This window comes from Tamandua tetradactyla, chromosome 8 (assembly GCF_023851605.1).
Source record: "Tamandua tetradactyla isolate mTamTet1 chromosome 8, mTamTet1.pri, whole genome shotgun sequence".
In the NCBI taxonomy this organism is placed as follows: Eukaryota; Metazoa; Chordata; class Mammalia; order Pilosa; family Myrmecophagidae; genus Tamandua; species Tamandua tetradactyla.
The window spans coordinates 21,573,645-21,595,190 of record NC_135334.1 but is presented as its reverse complement, the minus strand read 5'-3'; the positions used below and the strand labels follow the sequence as shown (position 1 = coordinate 21,595,190).

The 21,546-nt window shown below is 50.4% G+C and overlaps 1 protein-coding gene across 1 annotated transcript; it reads left to right on the top strand.

Annotated features, from left to right (window-relative positions):
• Positions 1 to 2,629: 2,629 nt before the first annotated feature.
• ABCG4 (ATP binding cassette subfamily G member 4) lies at positions 2,630 to 15,292 on the top strand. Its single transcript, XM_077112029.1, has 15 exons — positions 2,630 to 2,699; positions 3,325 to 3,574; positions 7,697 to 7,814; positions 7,923 to 8,055; positions 8,186 to 8,236; positions 8,441 to 8,586; positions 9,713 to 9,836; positions 9,966 to 10,080; positions 10,251 to 10,393; positions 11,184 to 11,282; positions 11,451 to 11,619; positions 11,717 to 11,817; positions 12,926 to 13,084; positions 13,254 to 13,372; positions 13,568 to 15,292. The coding sequence occupies exons 2-15, from the start codon at positions 3,337 to 3,339 to the stop codon at positions 13,791 to 13,793; spliced, it is 1,941 nt and encodes a 646-aa protein (XP_076968144.1). The 5' UTR covers positions 2,630 to 2,699; positions 3,325 to 3,336; the 3' UTR covers positions 13,794 to 15,292.
• Positions 15,293 to 21,546: the final 6,254 nt, after the last annotated feature.

Here is a 21,546-nt window from a genome sequence, read left to right as displayed (position 1 = left end):
AAACATTGCCTACCACCAGGTCCTGAAAAGCTTTCCCTATTTTTTCATCAAGGAGTTTGATGGATATGCCTCTTATATTTAGGTCTTTGGTCCACTTTGAATTGATTTTTGTGTATAACACAAGGTAGGGGTTTACCTTCATTCTTTTGTAAATGGAGATACATTTCCCCCTGCACCATTTGTTAAAGAGATTACTTTTTCCTAGGTGAGTGGTCTTTGCCTCCTTGTCAAAAATCAGGTGGTCATAAATGTGAGGGATGATTCCTGAGCTCTCGATTTTGTTCTATTAGTTTTTAAGTCTTTTCTTCTGCCAATATCATGCTGTTTTAACTATTGTTGCTTCACACTAAGTTTTTTTATCACGTAATTGTATATTCATCATTATGATAATTTCTCAGAACATTTGCCTCAATTCAGAAAAAGAAATAAAAAGAAAACAGAAAAAAACTCCTATATACCATACCCCTTACCCCTCCCTTTCATTGAAAACTAGCATTTCAATCTACTAAAATTTATTTGAACATTTCTTCCCTCTATTATTTATTTATTTTTAATCCATATGTTCTACAAGATGAGGGTTATCTTGAAAGAATAAAGGCCTGTCTGAAAAATGGAGGACAGATAAATGTATAAACAAAATGTGGTATATCCATAAAATGAAATATTATTCAGCCAAAAGAAAGGAATGAAGCTCTGATACAACATGGATCAAACCCTGAAAATGTTATGCTGAGTGAAATAAGCTAGACACAAAAAGGCAAATATTGTATGATTCAGTTGTTTGAAGTATTCAGAATAGGCAAATTCATAGAAAGACAAAGGAGAATAGCGGTTACCATGGGCTGGGGAGAGGGAGGAATGGGAGTTTTGCTTAATGAGTATGGATTTTCTGTTTTGGATGATGAAAAAGTTTTGGTAATGGGTGGTAGTGATGGGAAAAAAATAAAGAAGAAGGAAAAGAAACCACCCAAATTAGGAAAAAAATGGAAAGACACAGTCTGTGTGGGAAAAGGGTTATGGGAGGCCCATTAGCAGAGTGGGTAAAAGCAGCGATATTGGGGTTCAAGTCCTGCTTTCCTGGGGACTAGACATGTTCTCTTGGACATATTGCTTAACCTCCCTGTGCCTCAGTTTCTTCGTTTCTAAAAGAGGCATAGCAAAACTTGCCTCATAGAGTTGAGGATTAAATGAGATTCTGGTAGACAGGATTTGCTCAATAAATGCAGATTTTGGGGGATGGAGGAATCTATCTATACAGTATTGGAGAATAAAGGATCTATCTGGAGAATGGGAAGGTTGGTCTTGAGGAATGGTGATGATGGAAGTGGGTGGAGGGAAGGCAGATCTAAAGATACAGGGTGGTATCTGTAGATGTCCTGCAGGGGCCACCAGCTTTCAGGTCTGTAGGGAGAAGCCCAGCAGTACCAGAAACCTCCCTCTGTATCAGTCTCAGTTGTGTGACAGGTGGGAATGTAATCATTCAGGTCACGTGTCTCCACTGGCTAACCTATTTATCCCTTGAAGTGACAGTGGCTGGTGCTGGCAGGGGCCAGGAGGAATGGCTTGAGAAAGGGAGAACAGGGGACAGCCACAAGAATGCTCTGGGGACCTACACTGAAGGCATGTGTGGTGAGGGAGAGATTGTATGTATGTATAAAAAGATGCCAAAGACTGCGTATGTGAATCCTCTGCATGCCCCAACACATATGTGTCTCCAGGTCAGGCATGTGCCTGTCTAGACGGCCCAAATTTGCCTGGGAAAAAAAAGGTTTGTATAGTCTGAGCAGGCTGGGCTCTGGGTATCAGTTTAACCTTGGAGCTGCCTGCAAGCACTCCCAAAGTCACCACACTCTTTCCCTTCTTAACTAGTCTCCTGGTCTTTAGCGACATCAAACAACAACAACAACAGAATTGGAGGAAAATGTGTATGTATATGGAGTGTGTGTGTGTGTGTGTGGGGGGGGGGAGTTGTCCCAACATCTCTGCTTTCCAAAGCCTTTTTACCTAGTTATGGTGTCCTGAAGGAAGAAGACCTGAGCCCTAAGCTCAAGGGCAAGAACTAAGGGAAATGATCTGGGCAGAGGTAGGCAGACAGGCTGCTAGCTTCCAGTCCCTTGAGAGTGATGGAATCAGCACCCCACTTTCACCACCACAGTCATTGTCTAGCCCGTAATCCGGGGACCAGTGCCCACTGACTCCAGCTCTTCTTTGCTCACTTTGCTGCTAACCTCCCATCCTGGGTCCCCAATTGCGTCCCCTCCAATCCCCCTTCCCCGCGTCTCTCGAGCTGCTGTCCTCTTCGCCATCCTTGCCCCTCAAGGGCTGCAGGACGACGCGGGCCCTTTAAGAGCTTCACGCCGGCCGAGCTGGAGCTTGGAGGAGAGCGCAGTCGCCCGGCGGGCTCGGGAGGATACAGCGCCGAGGACCAAGCTCAGGGAATTGGGTGTGCGCAGCCAAGCAGTGCCGGGGCGCGCCCCCAACCGCTACTGCCCAACCTTGTTATCTCTTTGGACCTGCGGCCCGGGGCCTCCCCTGGCACCTGCCCTTCCCCGGCCCCGCCCCGGCTCGCGCCGCCGGGACTGGGAGCCGGGACCCCGGTGCCGCAGCCCGAGGCAGGTAAGAAGAGCCGGGAGTCGCCAGCTCCGGCCGGTGGCAGCGCCAAGCATCTCGGCTCCACACTGGCCCCAGGGCGCGTCAAGGTGACTAGGCATGCTGGAGATGGGGGCTTTGAGCCTGTCTTAGAGGGGAGTTGTATGGGGGGTTTTGAGTCCGGGTGGTGCGCCTGTCTTTGGGGAGAACCCAGTGCGTGCGGGCCCAGGAGCGCCAGAGGGAGGGATCTGCCAGGGGGTCGCGCCCATGGATGGAAAGGGGGAAGCAGCGGGAGGCCCAGAGCCTTCTTCTCCGCCTTCCCCTTGTCCAGTCGGCACTCACCCTCTACCCTGACCTCCTATAGGGTAGCCTCCGCTGCGGCCCCTTTCTACCCCCACCCCCCGGTCCCCAGGGGTTGCTGGCCTGCAGAGTAAGGAGATTAGAGCCGCCGCGGGGAGGAGGGAGCGGGTGAAGTCCTCAAGGCGCTGCGCTGAAGGCTAGGCTGGGGCTGGAACTGCCCGAGAAAGACGAGCCGTGGAGAGCATCACCCCCGGGGGGTGGAGGATTGGGGGGGTGGGGGGGCGGTGACCGGGCGGCGGGGAGTTGGGAGCTGACAGTCGCGGATCTGCCCTGAGAAGGAGGTGTGGATGGGGGCGGGGCAGTATTAGAAAGCAAAGGAGCTTTGAGCCGGGATTCGGGGGTCTGCCCCGAACTGAGCAGGCCCTTTCCCTGCAGGACGGTGGCGTGATGGCGGAGAAGGCGCTGGACGCCGTGGGCTGTGGACTAGGACCCGGGTCTGTGACCATGGCTGTGGCGCTGGAAGACGGGGCGGAGGCCCCTGTGCTGACCACGCACCTAAAGAAGGTGGAGAACCACATCACGGAAGCCCAGCGCTTCTCCCACCTACCCAAGCGCTCCGCGGTGGACATCGAGTTTGTGGAGTTGTCCTATTCCGTGCGGGAAGGGCCCTGCTGGCGCAAACGGGGTAGGGAGCAGCCCGGTGGGGAGCTGTGGGCCCCACTGAATTGTCTCTTCCCTAACTTTAGGTCTTGAAGTCCTACATCGGTGGGCCCTATGGGAACCCTGAAGTCAGTGCCTCAGTTGAGGTTTCAGGGTCTGTGCCCCCACCCCCATCCCACCCCCCTCACACACAGCTGAGCATGGTGTGGGGGTGGGGGTGCAATAGGTTCAATTGGCCTTTGAAGCTTTTCTACTGCTGCGTGGTCCTTGATCAGTTTAGGTAGGATCCTGCATTTGAGGTACTGGTATGAGAAAGTGGTGGTGGTGGTGGGGGCTGTGTTCGAAGGGGTTTGCCTCTGAGTTTAGCACTACCCTTGTACCCTTAGGACACAGCTCATTTTTGAAGGTGTCTCATTTTGATCATACTTCATTCTTGCCACATTCAGGAAGGGTGGAGGTTCAGCAGGATAAAGTCATCCCATGTTACTAATAAGGAAACTGAGGCCAAGGGAAGTTGAGTAACTTGACCAATGTCACACAGCTAATAAATGGCAGAGCTGGGACCACAAGCCAGGTTTTCCAGCTCTCCATGCCTTGTTCTATTCCCTCTCTTGACTTGCCTGGCACAATAGCATTCTCCTCCTTGGGGCAGATGTGGGTAGGGCCTGCAGCTCTGACTGTTCCTGAACCCCTACTGTTCCCTGCATCCTCTGCTCTGGGCAGCTTGAGCTGGGAATAGAGAAGCTGGGTTTTTTTTCCAGAGCCTGGGTGTGGGCCAGGGTGGAGCTGGCACATTGTTCTCTGAGGTTTAAGAAATAGGTTTGGGGTGCTTCAGCACAGGGCTGAGCATGAGATGTCTCTGAGCTCCCCACCCTCAGTACCAAGAGCAGTCAAGAGATCACAGGGCCTGAGTCAATGGAAACTGAGGCATCTGGGCTCCGTGCCCAGCCTCCCCTCCCTAAGCTGCCTCTCTAGGCCCTAAGACCAGCTCTGGGCGAAATGATGAGGTCACTGGTTTTTCCTCAGTCGTATCATCTCCTCATAATTTTAAGTATAAATGAAGATAAACAAGAAACATGGATAGATGGGACAGGTCTCTGGTTTCTTCAATTCACCAGCCACAAATTGCACCCTGACCTGGCCCTTCCCTCCTTTTGACCTCGTTCCACTTTACTGTCCATTTTTGCCATCTCTTCCATCTTTCATCCCCTTCTCTGCCCTCTGTCTTCCTCTCTCTAACTTTTCTGTTCCCTTGAATTCCTCTCCCCATCTTTGGAGGACAGAAATCAACTTGAGGTAGGCAGAGAGAAAAAAAAGGAGTGAGGGGAGAGGGGCATTTCTGCCTGTTCCAGGTAAGCCAGTGCCATCCTTTCCCCTTAATTGTAAGCGGCATTTCTTATTTTTCAAAATAATTTCCTATTATTGTTAATCACTTAATTATTATAATCATTTAATGTTCACAATAGCTCTATTAAACCCTTGGAAGGACACATTACCATCCCTATTTTACAGAGGGACTGAGGTCCTGAAAAATGAAGTGACTTGACCAAATTTCAGAGCTACTGACTAAGGCCAGACTAGAACACTGGTCTCCTGACTTCAGTCTTGTGACCTTTCTATTAAATTATTGGTGCAGAATGAGGGTTCTTATTGCTTTCCCTCTTCCACTGGACCTTCAACTTTGCTTAATAGCAATGACTCTGAAACTTCTCTGAAGTCATGGCCTCCTCTGAGATCTGCCAGAGGCCACGGCCGTCTCCCCAGAAGACTGTACAGTCACGCCCAGTATTTTGCATATAATTTCCAGGAGTTGCTAGACTCTGATTTCCCAGGGAGCCACAGACCTTTGGCTGCGACTCTTTGCTTTAGAAAAAGAAGATAACTTGCTTTTCTAGGGGTGAAGATTCTAAGTGATTTATTTCTGGCTGGTGTCTCTCCAGCCTGAAGGCTTGGCAGGGCCTCTTCCTTGCTGAGCAGTTGTGGTATAGCAGGAGTCTGAAGATATGGGTTCCTCACCTCATATTAGCTGTGTGATCTTGGGCAGGCTGTTTGCCTCTCCTGGCCTCGCCTACTTCATCCGTAAACAGGGATGATAAGAATAGCCACTGTACAGGCTTGCTATGAAGCTCAGTTGAGATGATATCTGTGAAAGTGCCTTGCAGTATAAGATGATATTTGTATTTGGCATCAGTGTTCACTCTGGTGCTTGGCTCTGATTAAATGAGGGGAAGGTTCATCATTGCTGATTTCTTCCCCTGTAAAAGAAATCACTTCCTGTGAGTGGCTCGGAAAGGCATATGTTGGAGTGCACAGCCAAACGTCTTTCTGACTGATGGTGATGATGACTGAGGCAGAGGGTTGGAGCCCATGACTGCCCCTCCCTGTACACAACTTGCTGTGTGACCTTGGGTGAGTCACTGGATGCCCCTGGGCCCCAGTTTCCTCATCTAGATTGTTATAGGAGCGACTGAAGTAAGGGGCTTCGTAAACTCTAAAGTACCATGCAAGTGTGGTCAGGAGCTAGCAGTGGGTAGGAGCCAATCCCACCTCTGATGCGATGTTTCCAGAAGGACAGTTGGTCCAGAGACTGACCTGGGTGCTGTGAAGGGAGGGTTAAAGATGGCATCCCTTCACTGTCCTCTAAGGAGGCAGAGTGAAATGGGAATTGAGTTCTGTGGGGTGCTAAGTCTCCTCCTTACCCGATGCAAGGTCCACCTTGTTGGCTTCATCCTTCCTCTCCACCCCATCACATCTCATAAAGTAACTCCCTACAGTTTCTGCCTTCAGTCCCCTAGAATGATAACCTATTGTTTTGAGAGCTTGTTTGGAGGTTCTAGCAGGGGACTACAGCTATTCATATACTCTTGACTGAAGAATGGTTCTCTTCTAGCAGGGCAGGTCATCCTTTTTGACTGAACATATATACTTAGGCACAGCAGAGCTTTTCCTCCCAAAGCCTGGAGGGCCTCTGCCTTCCTCTGCTTTTTCAAAATCCTGCTCATCCTTCATACTTTATCTCAACTGCCACTTCTTCCATGAGGCCATTCCTGACTTTCCCCATGACCCCCAGCCCCTGTTTATTACATTCTCTGCATTCTCATAATATATTATTTGTACTTTTGATACAGTCATTATTTTATGTTTCCTCGGATGATGGATGTTTGGTTGTCCAGACTGCGAACTACTTGGGTGCCCAAGCTATATCTTCCTCATTTATTTTTTTTTTGTCCAGTGTTTGATACAGAGCTTGGTATAGACCAGATATCAATAAAGGTTTGTCAAATGGAGTTAATAATAAAATGCCATTTTTAATGCACTCTATGTGCTAAGCACTGTGACATATGACCCACACATATTATCTCATTGAATCTTTACAATCCTATGAGATAGGCACTGTCATCCTCATTTTACAGATGAGGGACCTGAAGCTCAGAGAGGTTAAGCAACTTGCCTGAGGTCACACAGCTGGTAAGTGTGGAGCCAGAATTTGAACCCAGATCTACCTGACTCTAAACCAGTGTTCTTAATGCATATGCTCCCTCCTAGTGAATGAATGAAAGGTGAGATTTTACTGGGCCATGTTAGGGGTTGGAGAGACAAGCCTGGTGGGCAGAGAGAGCACAAAGTAGGAGGTTAAAGCTCTGAGAACACACTTTAGGACAAACACTTATTGAGTATCCACTACATGCCAGATGGTCTGCTCCCAAGAAGCTCATTGACTAAGAGGATGGGGGAGGGAGACGAGTGACAGGCACATCAAGTCGCAAACATTCTGGCATAGGAGAAATGTTACAGGAATCAGGATGGATAATTGGGAAAGTTTTCCCAGGGTTGAGAAAGTGACTGCTGCATTTGGAAATGAGGAAAAGGTCTTCTAGTAATATTGACCCACTGTCCACGCCCATCTATGAGATGCATGGGTTTTCCCATGACCTTCAGAAGAGGACTGCTGTCTCTCGGACTTTGAAATTAATAGTGGTCATTCCTGGGGGGCCAGGATGAGAGAGGGTGAAGGGCACTGATGGGGCTCTGAGGGCTGCTTCTCCATGCCAACCAAATCACTGGTGGTCCTGACTGCTCCTAAGAGTGTTTGGATGCCTCTGTTCACCGCAGCCCTGACCAAAAGTTCCTCCTGCTCTGACTGCAGGTTATAAGACACTCCTCAAGTGCCTGTCGGGCAAATTCTGCCGCCGGGAGCTGATTGGCATCATGGGCCCATCAGGGGCTGGCAAGTCCACGTTCATGAACATCTTGGCAGGATACAGGTGAGAAGGCTGGGGTGGCACTTAGGAGGATGGCTCTCTTGGGGAATAGGGGAAGATATCCTGAAGTGGGTGTGACCTGACTCCCACCCCCAACTAACATTCCTGCAGGGAATCTGGTATGAAGGGGCAGATCCTGGTCAATGGGAGAGCACGGGAGCTGAGGACCTTCCGCAAGATGTCTTGTTACATCATGCAGGACGACATGCTACTGCCACACCTGACGGTGATGGAAGCCATGATGGTGAGGGCTAGACGGTCAGCCCTCCTCTCAGCACCCCCGTGCGGTCTGCTGCCCCCCTCTTCTTCACTGGCTGAGGGCTTAGGTAGAGCCCCCATCCCACAGACACTGACTAGACCATTCTGGATCCCAGGTCTCTGCTAACCTGAAGCTGAGTGAGAAGCAAGAGGTGAAGAAGGAGCTGGTGAGTGGTGAAAGGAGGGAATGGGATTGCTGCCCTTTTGGGAGTTACTGAGTTCCAGGGCCCCGATTTGACAGTGGGAATGGGAGACTGATGGCCAAATCTGAGACAGTGGACTTAAGGGAGATGTTTTTTACAATTGGGGTGATGCCTGGGGAAAGCAGAGAGTTTGAAGCTGACCTGGACTGGGTCGGGGGGCTGGGCCAGGTGACAGAGATCCTGACGGCATTGGGCCTGATGTCCTGCTCCCACACGAGGACAGCTCTGCTCTCCGGTGGACAGAGGAAGCGCCTGGCCATCGCCCTGGAGCTGGTCAACAATCCACCTGTCATGTTCTTTGATGAGCCCACCAGGTAGTACTCCCGCTCCTTTCCCACCAGGATGCCCCCCTTCCCCTCTCCTCGAGTGGGGGCCAGAGTATCTGTCTGCAGCCTCCCGGGAACAAGAGAAGAGCGTTTTCCTCGTCTCTTACCTTTGCCATTCCTTACCCCACCTGGTGTGGCCAAACACTGTGAACAGCATATCCTTCACCCAAGTTGAAAGTCAGATGTCCTCTTTGACAACTCTCTCTCATTCTCTTCCCCACAGCCCAATCAGTCACCAAGTCCTGGTGACTCTACCTCCTTTCGATATCTCTCAGATTTGTCCCTGTTCCCATCCTTTGGGCTGAAGTTAAAGACATCATCGACTCTTGCCTGCATTTCTGCAACAGATTTCTATCTCCCCATCTCCAATCTCTCCCAGACAATCCTTCCACCAAACGCAGCCTGAATGATCTTTCTAAAATTTAAGCAAATCTAGCCCTACTCACTCCCCTGCTTAAAAGCATGCAATCCTTCCCATTTGTCCTCAGAGTAAAGTCAGATGATTTACAAGATCCTGCTTCCAACCTACTTCTCCAGCCTCATGTCTCATTTCACCCTGTCTTGTATTTTATGCTCTAATAATACAGAATTGCTTATAATTCCCTAGTCAAACCAGGTGTTTCATGCCTGCAAGCTTTGCACATGGCGTTTCTTCTGCCTGGAATGCCCTTCATCACTGCACCTCCCCTTCCACCTTCATCTGTCTTAGCTCTGACTTCCTCCAAACTCCCTCAGGAAACCTTCTCTGACTACTCTCCAATACCCCTTAGAGCAGAGCTAAAGCTTCCTCCTTTCCCCCACCCAGTGTTTCTGCAGCGCTTTCCACACAATCTAAAATTACCTGTGCACTTATCTAACTCTCCCTCCAGACCCGAGTCTATGTCTTATTTATTTGTCATTGTAATCCCAGTGCCTGGTATTCAGCAGGTGCTAAGCTGGACGGCATTCGGGGCTTCCTGTTTCCTTCAAATGGCTGAAGCAAATAGGGTATACAGGATATAGGGGTGGACACAGAAACCTCTCCCTGCAAGCTCCTTCCCCCTGTAGCAGCTGCCCCACTCTGAACGCTCCCTTCCCTTGTCCCCTCCCACCTCACCGGCCTCTCTCTGGACAGCGGTCTGGACAGTGCCTCCTGTTTCCAAGTGGTGTCCCTCATGAAGTCCCTGGCCCAGGGGGGCCGTACCATCATCTGCACCATCCACCAGCCCAGTGCTAAGCTCTTTGAGATGTTTGACAAGGTAAGTATCTCCGGGCCTCTGAGAAGATTGGTCTGAGGTGAGGAGTGGGAAAGGGGATCAGAAGAGATACTGTTGGGGTCCTACCTGCTCCCTCAGTTGCCTTTTCCCAGCCTTCTCTTTCCACCTTAGCTCTACATCCTGAGCCAGGGACAGTGCATCTTCAAGGGCATGGTCACCAACCTGATCCCCTACCTGAAGGGGCTGGGCTTGCACTGCCCCACCTACCACAATCCCGCTGACTTCAGTGAGTGGGGGCCTGTCGGCAGGGGTTGGGACATGGTGGTGGGGACTCCAGGTACTTGGGCCTCCTGGAATCAGAGCTCTCGTTACTGCCTTCCCCACATGCTCAAGGAGGGACTGGCTTGGCCTGGGAAGGGTGGCTGTCAGCTGAGCCCTGCCCTCTGTGTCCCCCAGTCATTGAGGTGGCCTCCGGGGAGTATGGAGACCTGAACCCCATGCTGTTCAGGGCTGTGCAAAACGGTCTCTGCGCCATGGCTGAGAAGAAGAGTAGCCCTGAGAAGAATGAGGGCCATGCGCCCTGCCCCCCTTGCCCTCCTGTGAGTAAGGGTGGAGAGGGCAGAGAGCACAGAGAGGGAGGGAAAGGGAACATGGACAGTGGCCCTGCCCAGGACGCTGTCTGCAGAGGCACCACAATCACTGGGTCCCAGGAAGAACATAGGACTAGAACTTTCTAGAGACCTACTAGTAACATCTTGTTGAGCCTTGGTTTTTCTCATTCATGTACTCATTCAGCAAATTCTTGCTGAGTAGCCACAGCGTGTGGTGCTCCATGTCAACACAATGCCCACCTAGTTGGCAAGACAGACACTGTCTCTAACTTCACAGCCAGCGTGGCTTACTGTCACCTCTAACCTGGAGGTGACAGTCCTTAAACCTCATAGACCTTTTGGGGGACCCATTAGATAATCACATCAAGCTCTTAGTCTTGTATCTGCTACAGCAGGTATTTGTTTAAATCCAGCTCCTTAAATGAAATGCTATACCCCTTGGAAACTGGAAGCGTTCACTATTGTTGTCTTTTTTATCCTTATTAAAGAATACTATTGCAAACTGGAGGTGTAAAGAATAAAATACTTAGAGAACACTTTTTCAAGGAGTAAGGAAAAGAAGAAATGTGACCCAAGTTTTACCCCCTCCTTGGGTTTCTCTCTCGATCTCCCTCTGACTCACAGCCCCAAACCAGCCTTCAGGCCACAGCTCCATGGCAGAGGATTCCTTCTCCGTCTACCGGAAGGGCCTCTGCCCTGGGGTCTTCCTGTTCACTGAGCTGGGCGGGTAGTGGTAGTGGAGTGGAGCCCTGACTCCATTCAATTTCTTCTCACCCAGGAAGTGGATCCCATTGAAAGTCACACCTTTGCCACCAGCACTCTCACGCAGTTCTGTATCCTCTTCAAGAGGACCTTCTTGTCCATCCTCAGGGACACGGTGAGGCATGAAATTGGGCCAGATGAGGCCAACCTTGGTCTGGCATCGGGGGCTCAGAATCCCAGCAGGTGGGATGGGAATGGGGCTCTTCCCTCCACGGCTCCCCAAGGCACCTGTGGGTCTATGAGCCTGTGAGGACAGTTCTGAGCTCCTGTCCCCACCCCCCAGGTCCTGACCCACCTGCGGTTTATGTCCCACGTGCTGATCGGTGTGCTGATCGGCCTCCTCTATCTGCACATTGGCGACGATGCCAGCAAGGTCTTCAACAACACCGGCTGCCTCTTCTTCTCCATGCTGTTCCTCATGTTTGCCGCCCTCATGCCCACCGTGCTCACCTGTGAGCTGAGCTGCCCTGGGCCTGGGGCAGGGGCACGGGGGCACAGGGGTGGGGCTGAGGTGCTGGCCAGTGGGGTCTCATCTGCTTGTCTCCGCAGTCCCCCTAGAGATGGCGGTCTTCATGAGAGAGCACCTCAATTACTGGTACAGCCTGAAAGCGTACTACCTGGCCAAGACCATGGCTGACGTGCCCTTTCAGGTGCGCCTCTTCCTCTCACCTGCCCCTGCTCCACTCTATGTTGCTCCCTCCATCCTTCTACCTTGCCTCCGCCAGCCTGGTCCCCTTACATCCTTTCCTTCCCCTCTTCTCACTTAGTAAACAGGAGGGGAGCACGGTGCCTGGCACTAGGGGTACAGCAGAAAACAGGACAGGCATAGTCTTGACCTTGGAGAGCCTAAGTTCTAGGAGAAACAAGTGATGGCAAACAGAAAATGCCAAAAGTCATATCCCCACAAATGACTATAAACCTTATTAGAGGCAGGAGAGAAGAGCTTAACTCTCTCTGGGATCATCCTGCTGCTTGCTGCCTGCAATACCTCAGGCAAGTCACCTGACTTCTGTCTCTTTGCTTCACTGTCCCTGTCCATAAAATGGGTCCATTTTATCATCAGGATGATGATAGCCCCTGCCTCAGGGTTGGATGTGAGGATTAGGTGAATTAATACATGCAGAGCACTTTGAATATTGCTTGGCACATAGTACCACCACCACCCTATGCCAGTACTGGGACAGGGCCCCTGCTAAACCACAGGGCTCCTGTGTGCAAATCAGAAAACGGTGCCCCTTTCTCAGGATGGATGGTGCATAGTGCTTGGTGTGAGAGTGCATGGTTTGTTAACCAAGTACAAGCTGGGTCTCGGCTTCTAGTTACAACTAGGCACCCTAATGCAGAGAATATCCTGCACAAATATATGTAGCAGGCCTGATCCCTGGTCTCCAGGAACTGATAGTCTCTTGGGGGGGGGGGGGACAAAAGCCCCTCATCTGTAGAGTTGCTTCACAACATAAGGATTAAGTTGGTACAGACAGGAAGGACTCTGGGAGCTCAGAGAAGGAAGAACCGATCAGCGTGGGCTTAATTCAAGAGATGGGACAGGAAAATGAATGTGATTCATCGAACCAGGGAGGAAGGAGACATGTATCAATCAACAAGCTGCGTGAACAAGAGTGTGCAGGCAGGAATAGGCAAGGTATACTCTGGGTGTAGGTGTGCCAGAGTAGAGTGGAGGGTTTTGGACAGTGGGTCCCCACCTTGCAGTCCAGCCCTCCCGGCAGTCCTCTGCCTAGCCCTGTGCCCACTCCCCAGGTGGTGTGCCCTGTGGTATACTGCAGCATCGTGTACTGGATGACAGGCCAGCCAGCTGAGACCAGCCGCTTCCTCCTCTTCTCAGCCCTGGCCACTGCCACTGCCTTGGTGGCCCAGTCTTTGGGGCTGCTGATCGGTGCTGCCTCTAACTCCTTGCAGGTGGGAGGGCTGGCAGGTGGGGAACTCGAAGAGGGGATGGGGTATCTCATGGGAGAAAGTGCTGGGGGGGTGGAAGGTATGGATGTGTGGGGAACCCTGGGGTCCCTCCAGTCCTGGGTCTGTCCTGGTCACCCCTGTAACAGCCCAACTCCTCTTTGCTCCTGCCCAGGTGGCCACCTTTGTGGGCCCAGTTACCGCCATCCCTGTCCTCTTGTTCTCTGGCTTCTTTGTCAGCTTCAAGACCATCCCCACTTACCTTCAGTGGAGTTCCTACCTCTCCTATGTCAGGTCAGCACCTCTCCCCTTACCATCAAGACTGCTCCTCCCTGCAAAAAGCCTTGCCCAGATCTTTCTGTGCTGTGCTAAGTCTGGTGCCTTTGGGTACGGCCCCCAGGCTGGTCCCCAGGGATGGGAGTATTGTGGCTGGGCTCTGGTGATTGACCCTGGGCCTTGAGCTCAACTCTGCTGGTCCTGCTGGCCTAGGTACGGCTTTGAGGGTGTGATCCTGACAATCTATGGCATGGAGCGAGGAGACCTGACATGCTTAGAGGAACGTTGCCCATTCCGGGAGCCACAGAGTATCCTCCGGGCGCTGGATGTGGAAGATGCCAAGCTCTACATGGACTTCCTGGTCTTGGGCATCTTCTTCCTGGCCCTGCGGCTGCTGGCCTACCTCGTGCTCCGTTACCGGGTCAAGTCGGAGAGATAGAGCCTGGCTCCTGGCCTGTGCCCCAGCCCCCTCGCAGGAAGCCCCCAGCCCCAGCCCTCTGGGACTGTTTTAACCTTGTAGACTTGGGCATTGGTTGCTGGTGCAGCCACCCTTCATTCCCTCAGCTCCTCCACAGACTGGTGGGTGGGCTGTGTGCCCAGCTCCGGCCCTGGGAGTGAGGACTCCAGCCCTCTGCACCCCACCCAGGAGTCTTCCCAAGTTGATGCGGTTCATAGCTTCCTCCCTACTCTTACCAACACCTGCATGCAAAGAGCACTAGGAGGCTGCACTCTCCCCCTTCCTGCCCTAGGCACCCTCCTCTGTTGTCTGCCTGGGGGCCTGAGGTTCTCGGGGGGGCCCCCACATTCAACTGACCAAAGTGGCCTCTTCTGGGGGCCCCCACCACAAAGTGTTTGTAAACTGGGCTGCTATAGGGTTGGGGTTCCAGGGCTGGCCCCTGGTGCAGTCCCTTGGAAGTCCCATTATAGATGTTGGAATGGAGCAGGAAAGGACTCTGGAAGTCTCTTCCTCCTCCTCCCCTTCTCCCCACTGCTGGGACAGAAGCTGGGTTTTCTGTCTGAACCACTCTCCTCCCAGTCCTGGGGATTGGAGAGGCCTGAGGTGGATCATGGGATGCCCCTGTCCCCTCTCCCCATCACCATTGGTCCGGTGGGGGGGAAGGCTTAGTGGCACCTCTGCAATAATGTCTGTGTTTCTTTCCCACCTGCCAGTGGAACTGGAGAATGCACTTTATTCTGGGGAGTGAGTGGGAAAAGACCCAACCTTCCTCTTTCACTGCTCCTGACACACGGTCCTGCAATGCTTTCTTCCGACTCTGGAGTTACAGGCACATACACGCAAGCAGGCAATCTCAGCCCTACACACAGTCGCCAACCCCTGTAGCTCAGAAGAGTGATGCGGCAAGGTGGGGGTAGGATGGGGGTGCTACAGGGAGGGCAGTGCCAACTTCCTCCTGGGGGATTCACTTTGGGTTCTCTAACAGTGAGGCTGGTGCTGTTTGGGGTATCTCCGGGATCGGCAGGTGTCTCCCCCTCCCCCACCCCATTGTTCTCTTCCTCCCAAGCCAGGGGTGGTACAGGACACTAGCTGTCTGGAATATAAGCCCAACAGAAGCACAGGCATGGGCATAAGTTGACCTTGGCTGTCACCAGCCCATGGCCCTCCTCTCATGTACCAGGCTGGCATCCCCACTCCCTCACACCCTCCCCCAGCCTCTTTGTTGCTCATTCAAATTCTTGTCCCTGTCTCCCCACCCCCTTCCTATCAGCGGAGGTGGCTTCTGGGAATTAGAGCAGCATGCCCTGGGCACCAGGGTGAGAGACACACCCAAAACATGTCTAGCTTTCCTGGTGAGGTGCAGGCTCATTCTACTTCTGAATGTCCTTCCCCCAGAACTTTTTTCACTTTATTCCTGTACACATACCCTTTTCCACACCCTGCCACAGATTCTCCGAACACACAGAGATGCCAGTTGTATTTGTGGGATTTCATCCATTATTAATAAAACCTATATTTATACAGTACGTAGTATTTAAATATGTGCGGGAATGGCACCTGGCACCATGGGTGACTTTAGGGAGCCTGAGGCAGGGGACAGGAAGTGCTAGGTATACACTAAACTAGTGACTGTGTATCTTATGAACTATTTCTATCATGCTTTACATCTTACAAATGCTGCATGTTAATTATCTCAAAGGAGTTCCATGCCAACCCTGAACTATCCCTCAGGACAACCCATTTTGCTGATGAGAGAACTGAGATTTGCCCAAGGGCCTTCAGCTATTGGAGGTGGAAGGACCAGGCCTGGAAACAGAATCTTCTGCCTCCAGGACCCTCATTTTTTGCATTGACCAGTGGCCTTGGTGGTGGTGGATCTGCGTGCTATGTGTGGGTACCTTGTGGCTGTTGCATGGCTGTGTTCTTGGTTGCATGATACGTGACTCCTCAGGGCTCACTGAGCCTAGTTATCCCCATGGGGCTGTTGGATGCAATGTCCAACCTGGCTTTTCTAGGGCACATACATCATTTCAAACCGCACATTCCACCCTCTGGACCCTAAAAAAGGCATGCTTTTCCCATATACAAAATACATTAATTCCATCACAATATCAGAAAACTTTAAAGCATTTCAGTAATAATCAAATGCAATACAAGGTTAAAACCAGTACAAAGTCTCATCAAAGTTAGGTACAACGTGATTTGTGCTCAGGCAAATTTTCCTCTGTCTCTGGACCTTTGAAAACTCATAACAAGTTATTTGCTGCCAACACACGAAGGAGGAACAGTCATGGGATACATATACACATTTCCATAGGGAGGAAAGAACACAGCGGTCACTGGGCCCATACAGTTTCCAAAACCTGCAGGGCAAAGTCCATTAGATTTCAAAGTCTGAGAATCATTTATCTTCAGGGCTTTAGAAAGCGGCAGTCCCACCCTTTCCAAGGGCCTATGCAGAGACCTGCCTCTCTTCGAATGCAATCTTGGGGGACATTGGGGAGACCACCTTTCTCTTGGCTCCACCCTCTCCAAGCATTGGGGCTGCACCTGGGCTCTCTGCCATCTCCGGGGCATATGCTCAACCCTTCCATGTGGTGGCAGCCAGGTTCTCCCCAAGCCCCAAGGAATGTGCCTCACCCTCTCCAAAGGCTGAGGTGGCATGATTCTTTCACTGCAATGAGGTGGAAGGCCCACCCTCTGCCTTTGGGGCAAACTCACCCTCTCCACGGGCTTGGGTGGGTCTGCTCTCCTTGCCCGAGGCTTCTTGACTTCAGACCTCAGCCTCCACGGTTTTCCGTCTAAAGTTATTTTTCCTCTAATGTGTCCCTTCTCCGAACCCCCCAGTCCAGACTGGCAGCAGCTCTGTTTATACAGGTTCCCACAGCACTCTCGTTGGCTTTCTATGCAGTAGCCTTGGCTCATGCCCATCAGACATAAGGAGTTTCCACAAATCCTTCCTGGATAACTCCATGTCTGATCCTGGCCTTCTCTGAAATGGCTGACTGGTTCCACATTTGGTCAAATCCTCCTGTGGGGAACTGTTTTCCGGGGTCTCCCTTCCAGGAAGCCTAGAATTCTCCAGAACATCAACTTCTGGTTTCTTTGTACCCAAGAATTCAGTTCTCAGCTTATCTCTTTCCTGTCGCATTTCACTATAAACTGCGAGGAGAAACCAGGCTGCACTTTCGACATTTAATTTGGAGATCTCTTCTGCTAAATATCCTAGTTCATGGCTTTTAAAATCTGCCTTCCAGGCAAAGCCACTAGTTAATTTCGCCAGATTATCTGCTATTTTAAAACAAGGATCGCCTTCCTTCCAGTCTGCAATAGCACATGCCTCATTTCTGTCTAGAGCCTGGTCAGAAGTATCTTTAGAGTCCACGTTTCTACCAACAGTCTCTTCAAAGCATTCTAGGCCTTCTCTATCAGGCTTCTCACAACTCCTCCAGATTCTTCCCCTTATCCATTTAAACAGCCAGTCCAACATCTTTGGTATTTGCACACTGCAGCAGCACCCCACTCTCCGGTACCAAAATCTGTTCTAGTTTGCTTACTGTCGGAATGCAATATACCAGAAATGGAATGGCTTTTAAAAACGAGAATTTAATAAATTACTAGTTTACAGTTCTAAGGCCGAGAGAATGTTCCAATTAAAACAAGTCTATAGAAATGTCCAATCTAAGGTATCCAGGGAAACAAACCTTGGTTCAAGAAGGCCGATGAAGTTCTGGGTTTCTTTTTTAAGTGGAAGGGCACATGGTGAACACAGTCAGAGTTTCTTTCTCATCTGGAAAGGCACATGGTGAACACAGTCACAGTTTCTCGCTCATCTGAAAGGGCACATGGCAAACACGGCTTCATCTGCTAGCTTCTTTTCCTGGCTTCCTGGTTCATTAAGCTCCCCAGCAGGCATTTTCCTTCTTCATCTCCAAAGGTCGCTGGCTGGTGGACTCTGCTTCTCGTGGCTATGTCATTCTGCTCTGCTGTCTCTGAATTTCCTTCATTCTTCAAAATGTTTCCTCTTTATAGGACTTCAGAAACTAATCAAGACCCACCCACATGGGTGGAGAACGCCTCTACCTAATCCAGTTTAACAACCACTCTTGATTAGATCACATCTCCAGGGAAGTGATCTGATTACAGTTTCAAACATATAATACTGAATAGGGATTAGAAGAAATGGCTGCCTTTACAAAATGGGATTAGGATTAAAACATGGCTTTTCAGCACATATGGTTAGTGGGCAGGAAGGGCAGTGAGAAGCAGGAAAAAATCTGGGGACATGACAGGGCCCTCATTGGGCTCACCCAGCTCTCCCTGTTTCGTTCTCTTTTGTCTCCCACCTGGCGACATTGGCCAGTGCTGAGCCATCAGCCACCAGCACGGCACATGAGTCCCATGGCCAGAGGTTTGGAGTGGGCAAGTGTCCAGAGGGCCTTAAGGGCTGGCAGCAGGATGACCTAAGCACATCATCTCCTCCTCTTCTCTCCTGTGCCTGAAGCTTGGGGACTGAATGAAGGAACTGACATCAACCCTGTCAGCTGCCTAGACTATTCTAGTTGGTCTCCAGTAGAGCTAAGTATCTTGGGCTAGACTGTGGTCCAATATACAACCAGCTGGGTTTTTGGAGATAGACTAATGTTGTTTCTTATGGGCTGGGAATAGGAAATGGGAAGAAGTCTTAGTCGTAGTTTCTGGAATTCTAGTTAGTTTTAGGGGTTTTCTAGTGCCATCTTCTCTCTGGAGTTTTGCCAGTAGATGGTCCCTTACATGCTATTCATTAGTTTGTCCTTCTAAAGATTAACTTAAATTTTTTCTCTTTTAAAATGCAAATATTCCTTGAAAGGGTAAAACATCTATAAATCCATACATTTGTAAGTTGCATAGGAGCTAAAGAAGGTGTACAGCCATTCTGGAGCCAGCAAGGACCAGTCAGGCCTAGAGAACATTTGTACAGTGGCTTATATATTAGCAAAGAAAGAGCTTTTGATTCTCACAACAATCCTCTGAGACTGCCAGGATGAGTATTATCATTCTTCCTTTTACAGAAAAAGAAACCAAGGCCTGGAGAAGTGACCTGTGCTGGTTTGAAAGGATGGATGGACCCTAGAAAAGCCATGTTTTAATCAAAATCCCATTTTGTAAAGGCAGAATAATCCCTATTCAATACTGTATGTTTGAAACTGTAATCAAATCATCTCCCTGGAGATGTGATTTAATCAAGAGTGATTCTTAAACTGAATTAGGTGGTGACATGTCTCCACCCATTTGGGTGGATCCTGATATGTTTCTGGAGTCCTATAAAAGGGGAAACATTTTGGAGAATGAAGGAGATTCACAGAGAGCAGAGAATGCTGCAGCACCATGAAGCAGAGAGTTTGCTAGCCAGCGCCTTGGAGATGAAGAAGGAAAACACTTCCCGGGGAGCTTCATGAAACAGGAAGCCAGGACAGAAAGCTAGCAGATGACATTGGTGTTCGCCATGTGCCCTTCCAGAGGAGAGAGAAACCGTGACTGTCTTCACCATGTGCCTTCTCAGTGAGAGAGGGACTCTTAACTCCACTGGCCTTCTTGAACAAAGGTATCTTTCCCTGGATGCCTTAGATTGGACATTTCTGTAGACTTGCTTTAATCGGGACATTTTCTCGGCCTTAGAACTGTAAACTAGCAACTTTTTAAATTCCCCTTTTAAAAGCCATTCTGTTTCTGGTATATTGCATTCAGGCATCTAGCAAACTAGAACATGATCTAAACAAATTTTCAAGCTACTATGCTCTTGCCAGTGTGAACCACCTGGTTTCTTGGCCTGTTATTTCTCACCAGTCCCAGTAACCTGTTGAGCTAGGGCATAAATGCACTCTGCCCTTCCAAGCACATTGTGAAATGTACCTACTCTCCCTGAAGCAGACAGTGATCATCCCCTGTAAAGCAACTACCTTCAATGAGTCAGAGCCTGGGCAAGATGCTGGAAGGCAGAGATGCCTGGCACAAGTCTCCATTGTGAGAGTCCTTGGTCCACATAGGGAGGCCAAACAGAGAGCACGCCCCACCATGACTCACAGAACTGTGTCTGTGAGAGGCCAGTCTAATTACAGGAATTATATGTTACTAATAAAACCTCCTGGCCGTGATACCCATGGGGGAGGAGCTCTAGGTTGTGTCCAGTAGCTGCAGCCAGAAGCCTGCCTGCCAAGTTTTCCTGTGTCGGGGGTTTGTATTGAGTGTTTTGGGGGTGACTGGTGGCTATCTGTGTTGTGTGTGGTCATTTATGTGGTGGATGCTCCCTATATTACGTGATGTCTGATGTCTCCACTTTAAAAAGAGGTGGAATAGGCTCTTACCTGGCTAGATAAGTGGAATGAAGATAGAAGAGTATCCCAGACCTGAAATGTCATCCCTGAGACCACATTCCCAGGGTTGTTTCATCTCCCCTACTCCATTCTCCTCCTCTTTAAGAACTTTTAAAATGCAGACATGCTTGGAATGCGCTTCCTTTCCCTGAATTATTTTTTTAAAGATCTAGTTCAAATGTCATCTCTTCTGCCAGAGGTAGAATTAGTAACTTCCTCTTCTGGGCTCTCCTAACACTTGTGTCTGCCTGTGAAGTACCATCAATTGTAAATGCAGTGGTTGGGTCCGTTGCTGTTGTGGTCTGGCTCCTGCCTACCTTTTTCAGCTTGACAACTCCAGAGCACACTGGACAGAGTGCTCAGTACTAGCCCCATAACACTTGTGCAATGAATGAATGAATGTTTAACTGGATAAATGAAATACAGCACTGTCTTCAGCCTGGATGGAGGGTAAAATTCACAGGGCCTCTGCACAGCCCTGCCCTAGGAGCCTCTCTCAGTTCCCTGTTGCACACCTCTGCTGGGTGCATAGTTTACACCTCTGTTGCATGTGGAGGTGTGCCCTGTGGGTGGTAGGTGGTGGGTGGCTCCTCCATCTGGGCTACTTGGGCCTGGGTGTTACCTTCCTGGAAGCACAGGGAAGAAGGTGGGGACCTTGAGGACCCAGAAGTGTGGTCAGCTCATGAATGGGTGCCAGACAGGAAGAGCAGGTTGGGGTGGTAGCTGTTCCTCAGCGACCAACCTTTCTCCTTTGTTAAGCAAACTGACCAGAGACCACATCAGAGGTGTGGGGTCTGAAGAGTCCCAGGTACAGAAGTGTGGGCCCAACACGGCCTTGGTTTTAGGCCTAAGCGAAGAGGTAGACTGAGGAGATGAAGGGGGACAGAGGCAAGGATGGCCTGGGGATGCCCAGGGGTGAGGTTGGAAGACCCAAGTCCTACATTCTGGTTTTGGCTCTTTCACTTCCTAATTGAGTCAACCTGGGCAAGTCATTGCACCTTTCTGAGCTTCAATTTCTTCAACTGTAAAATGAGGACAGCAGGCCAAGGTGGCTCAGCAGGCAGAGTTCTCGCCTGCCATGCCAGAGACGCGGGTCCGGTTCCCGGTGCCTGCCCATGTAAAAAATAATAAACAAACAAACAAACAAACAAACAAATAAAACGAGGACAGCAACAAGCTCTGCTCGCAGGCTTGTGAGGTAAATGGGTGTTGCTGGCGCTTGGTAAACTGCAGAGGGCAGTATTTGCGGCAAGTTCCGCCAGAATGGAGCGTTGAATCTCCAAGGGGAGGGGGTGCGCTGGAGGAACGGGTGGGGACAGGTGGACTCTCCGGGCCACCCGGCCCCCTCTCGCCGTCCCTCGTGCTCCCAGGGGCCCCCGCGA

Excerpts from the sequence above, each read along its gene's own strand:
- ABCG4 (XM_077112029.1), top strand. The coding sequence starts at position 3,337 with ATGGCGGAGAAGGCGCTGGACGCCGTGGGCTGTGGACTAGGACCCGGG. Across the intron at positions 3,575-7,696 it reads GCCCTGCTGGCGCAAACGGG|GTTATAAGACACTCCTCAAG; the intron begins GTAGGGAGCAGC and ends CTCTGACTGCAG. Across the intron at positions 8,056-8,185 it reads CGGTGATGGAAGCCATGATG|GTCTCTGCTAACCTGAAGCT; the intron begins GTGAGGGCTAGA and ends TCTGGATCCCAG.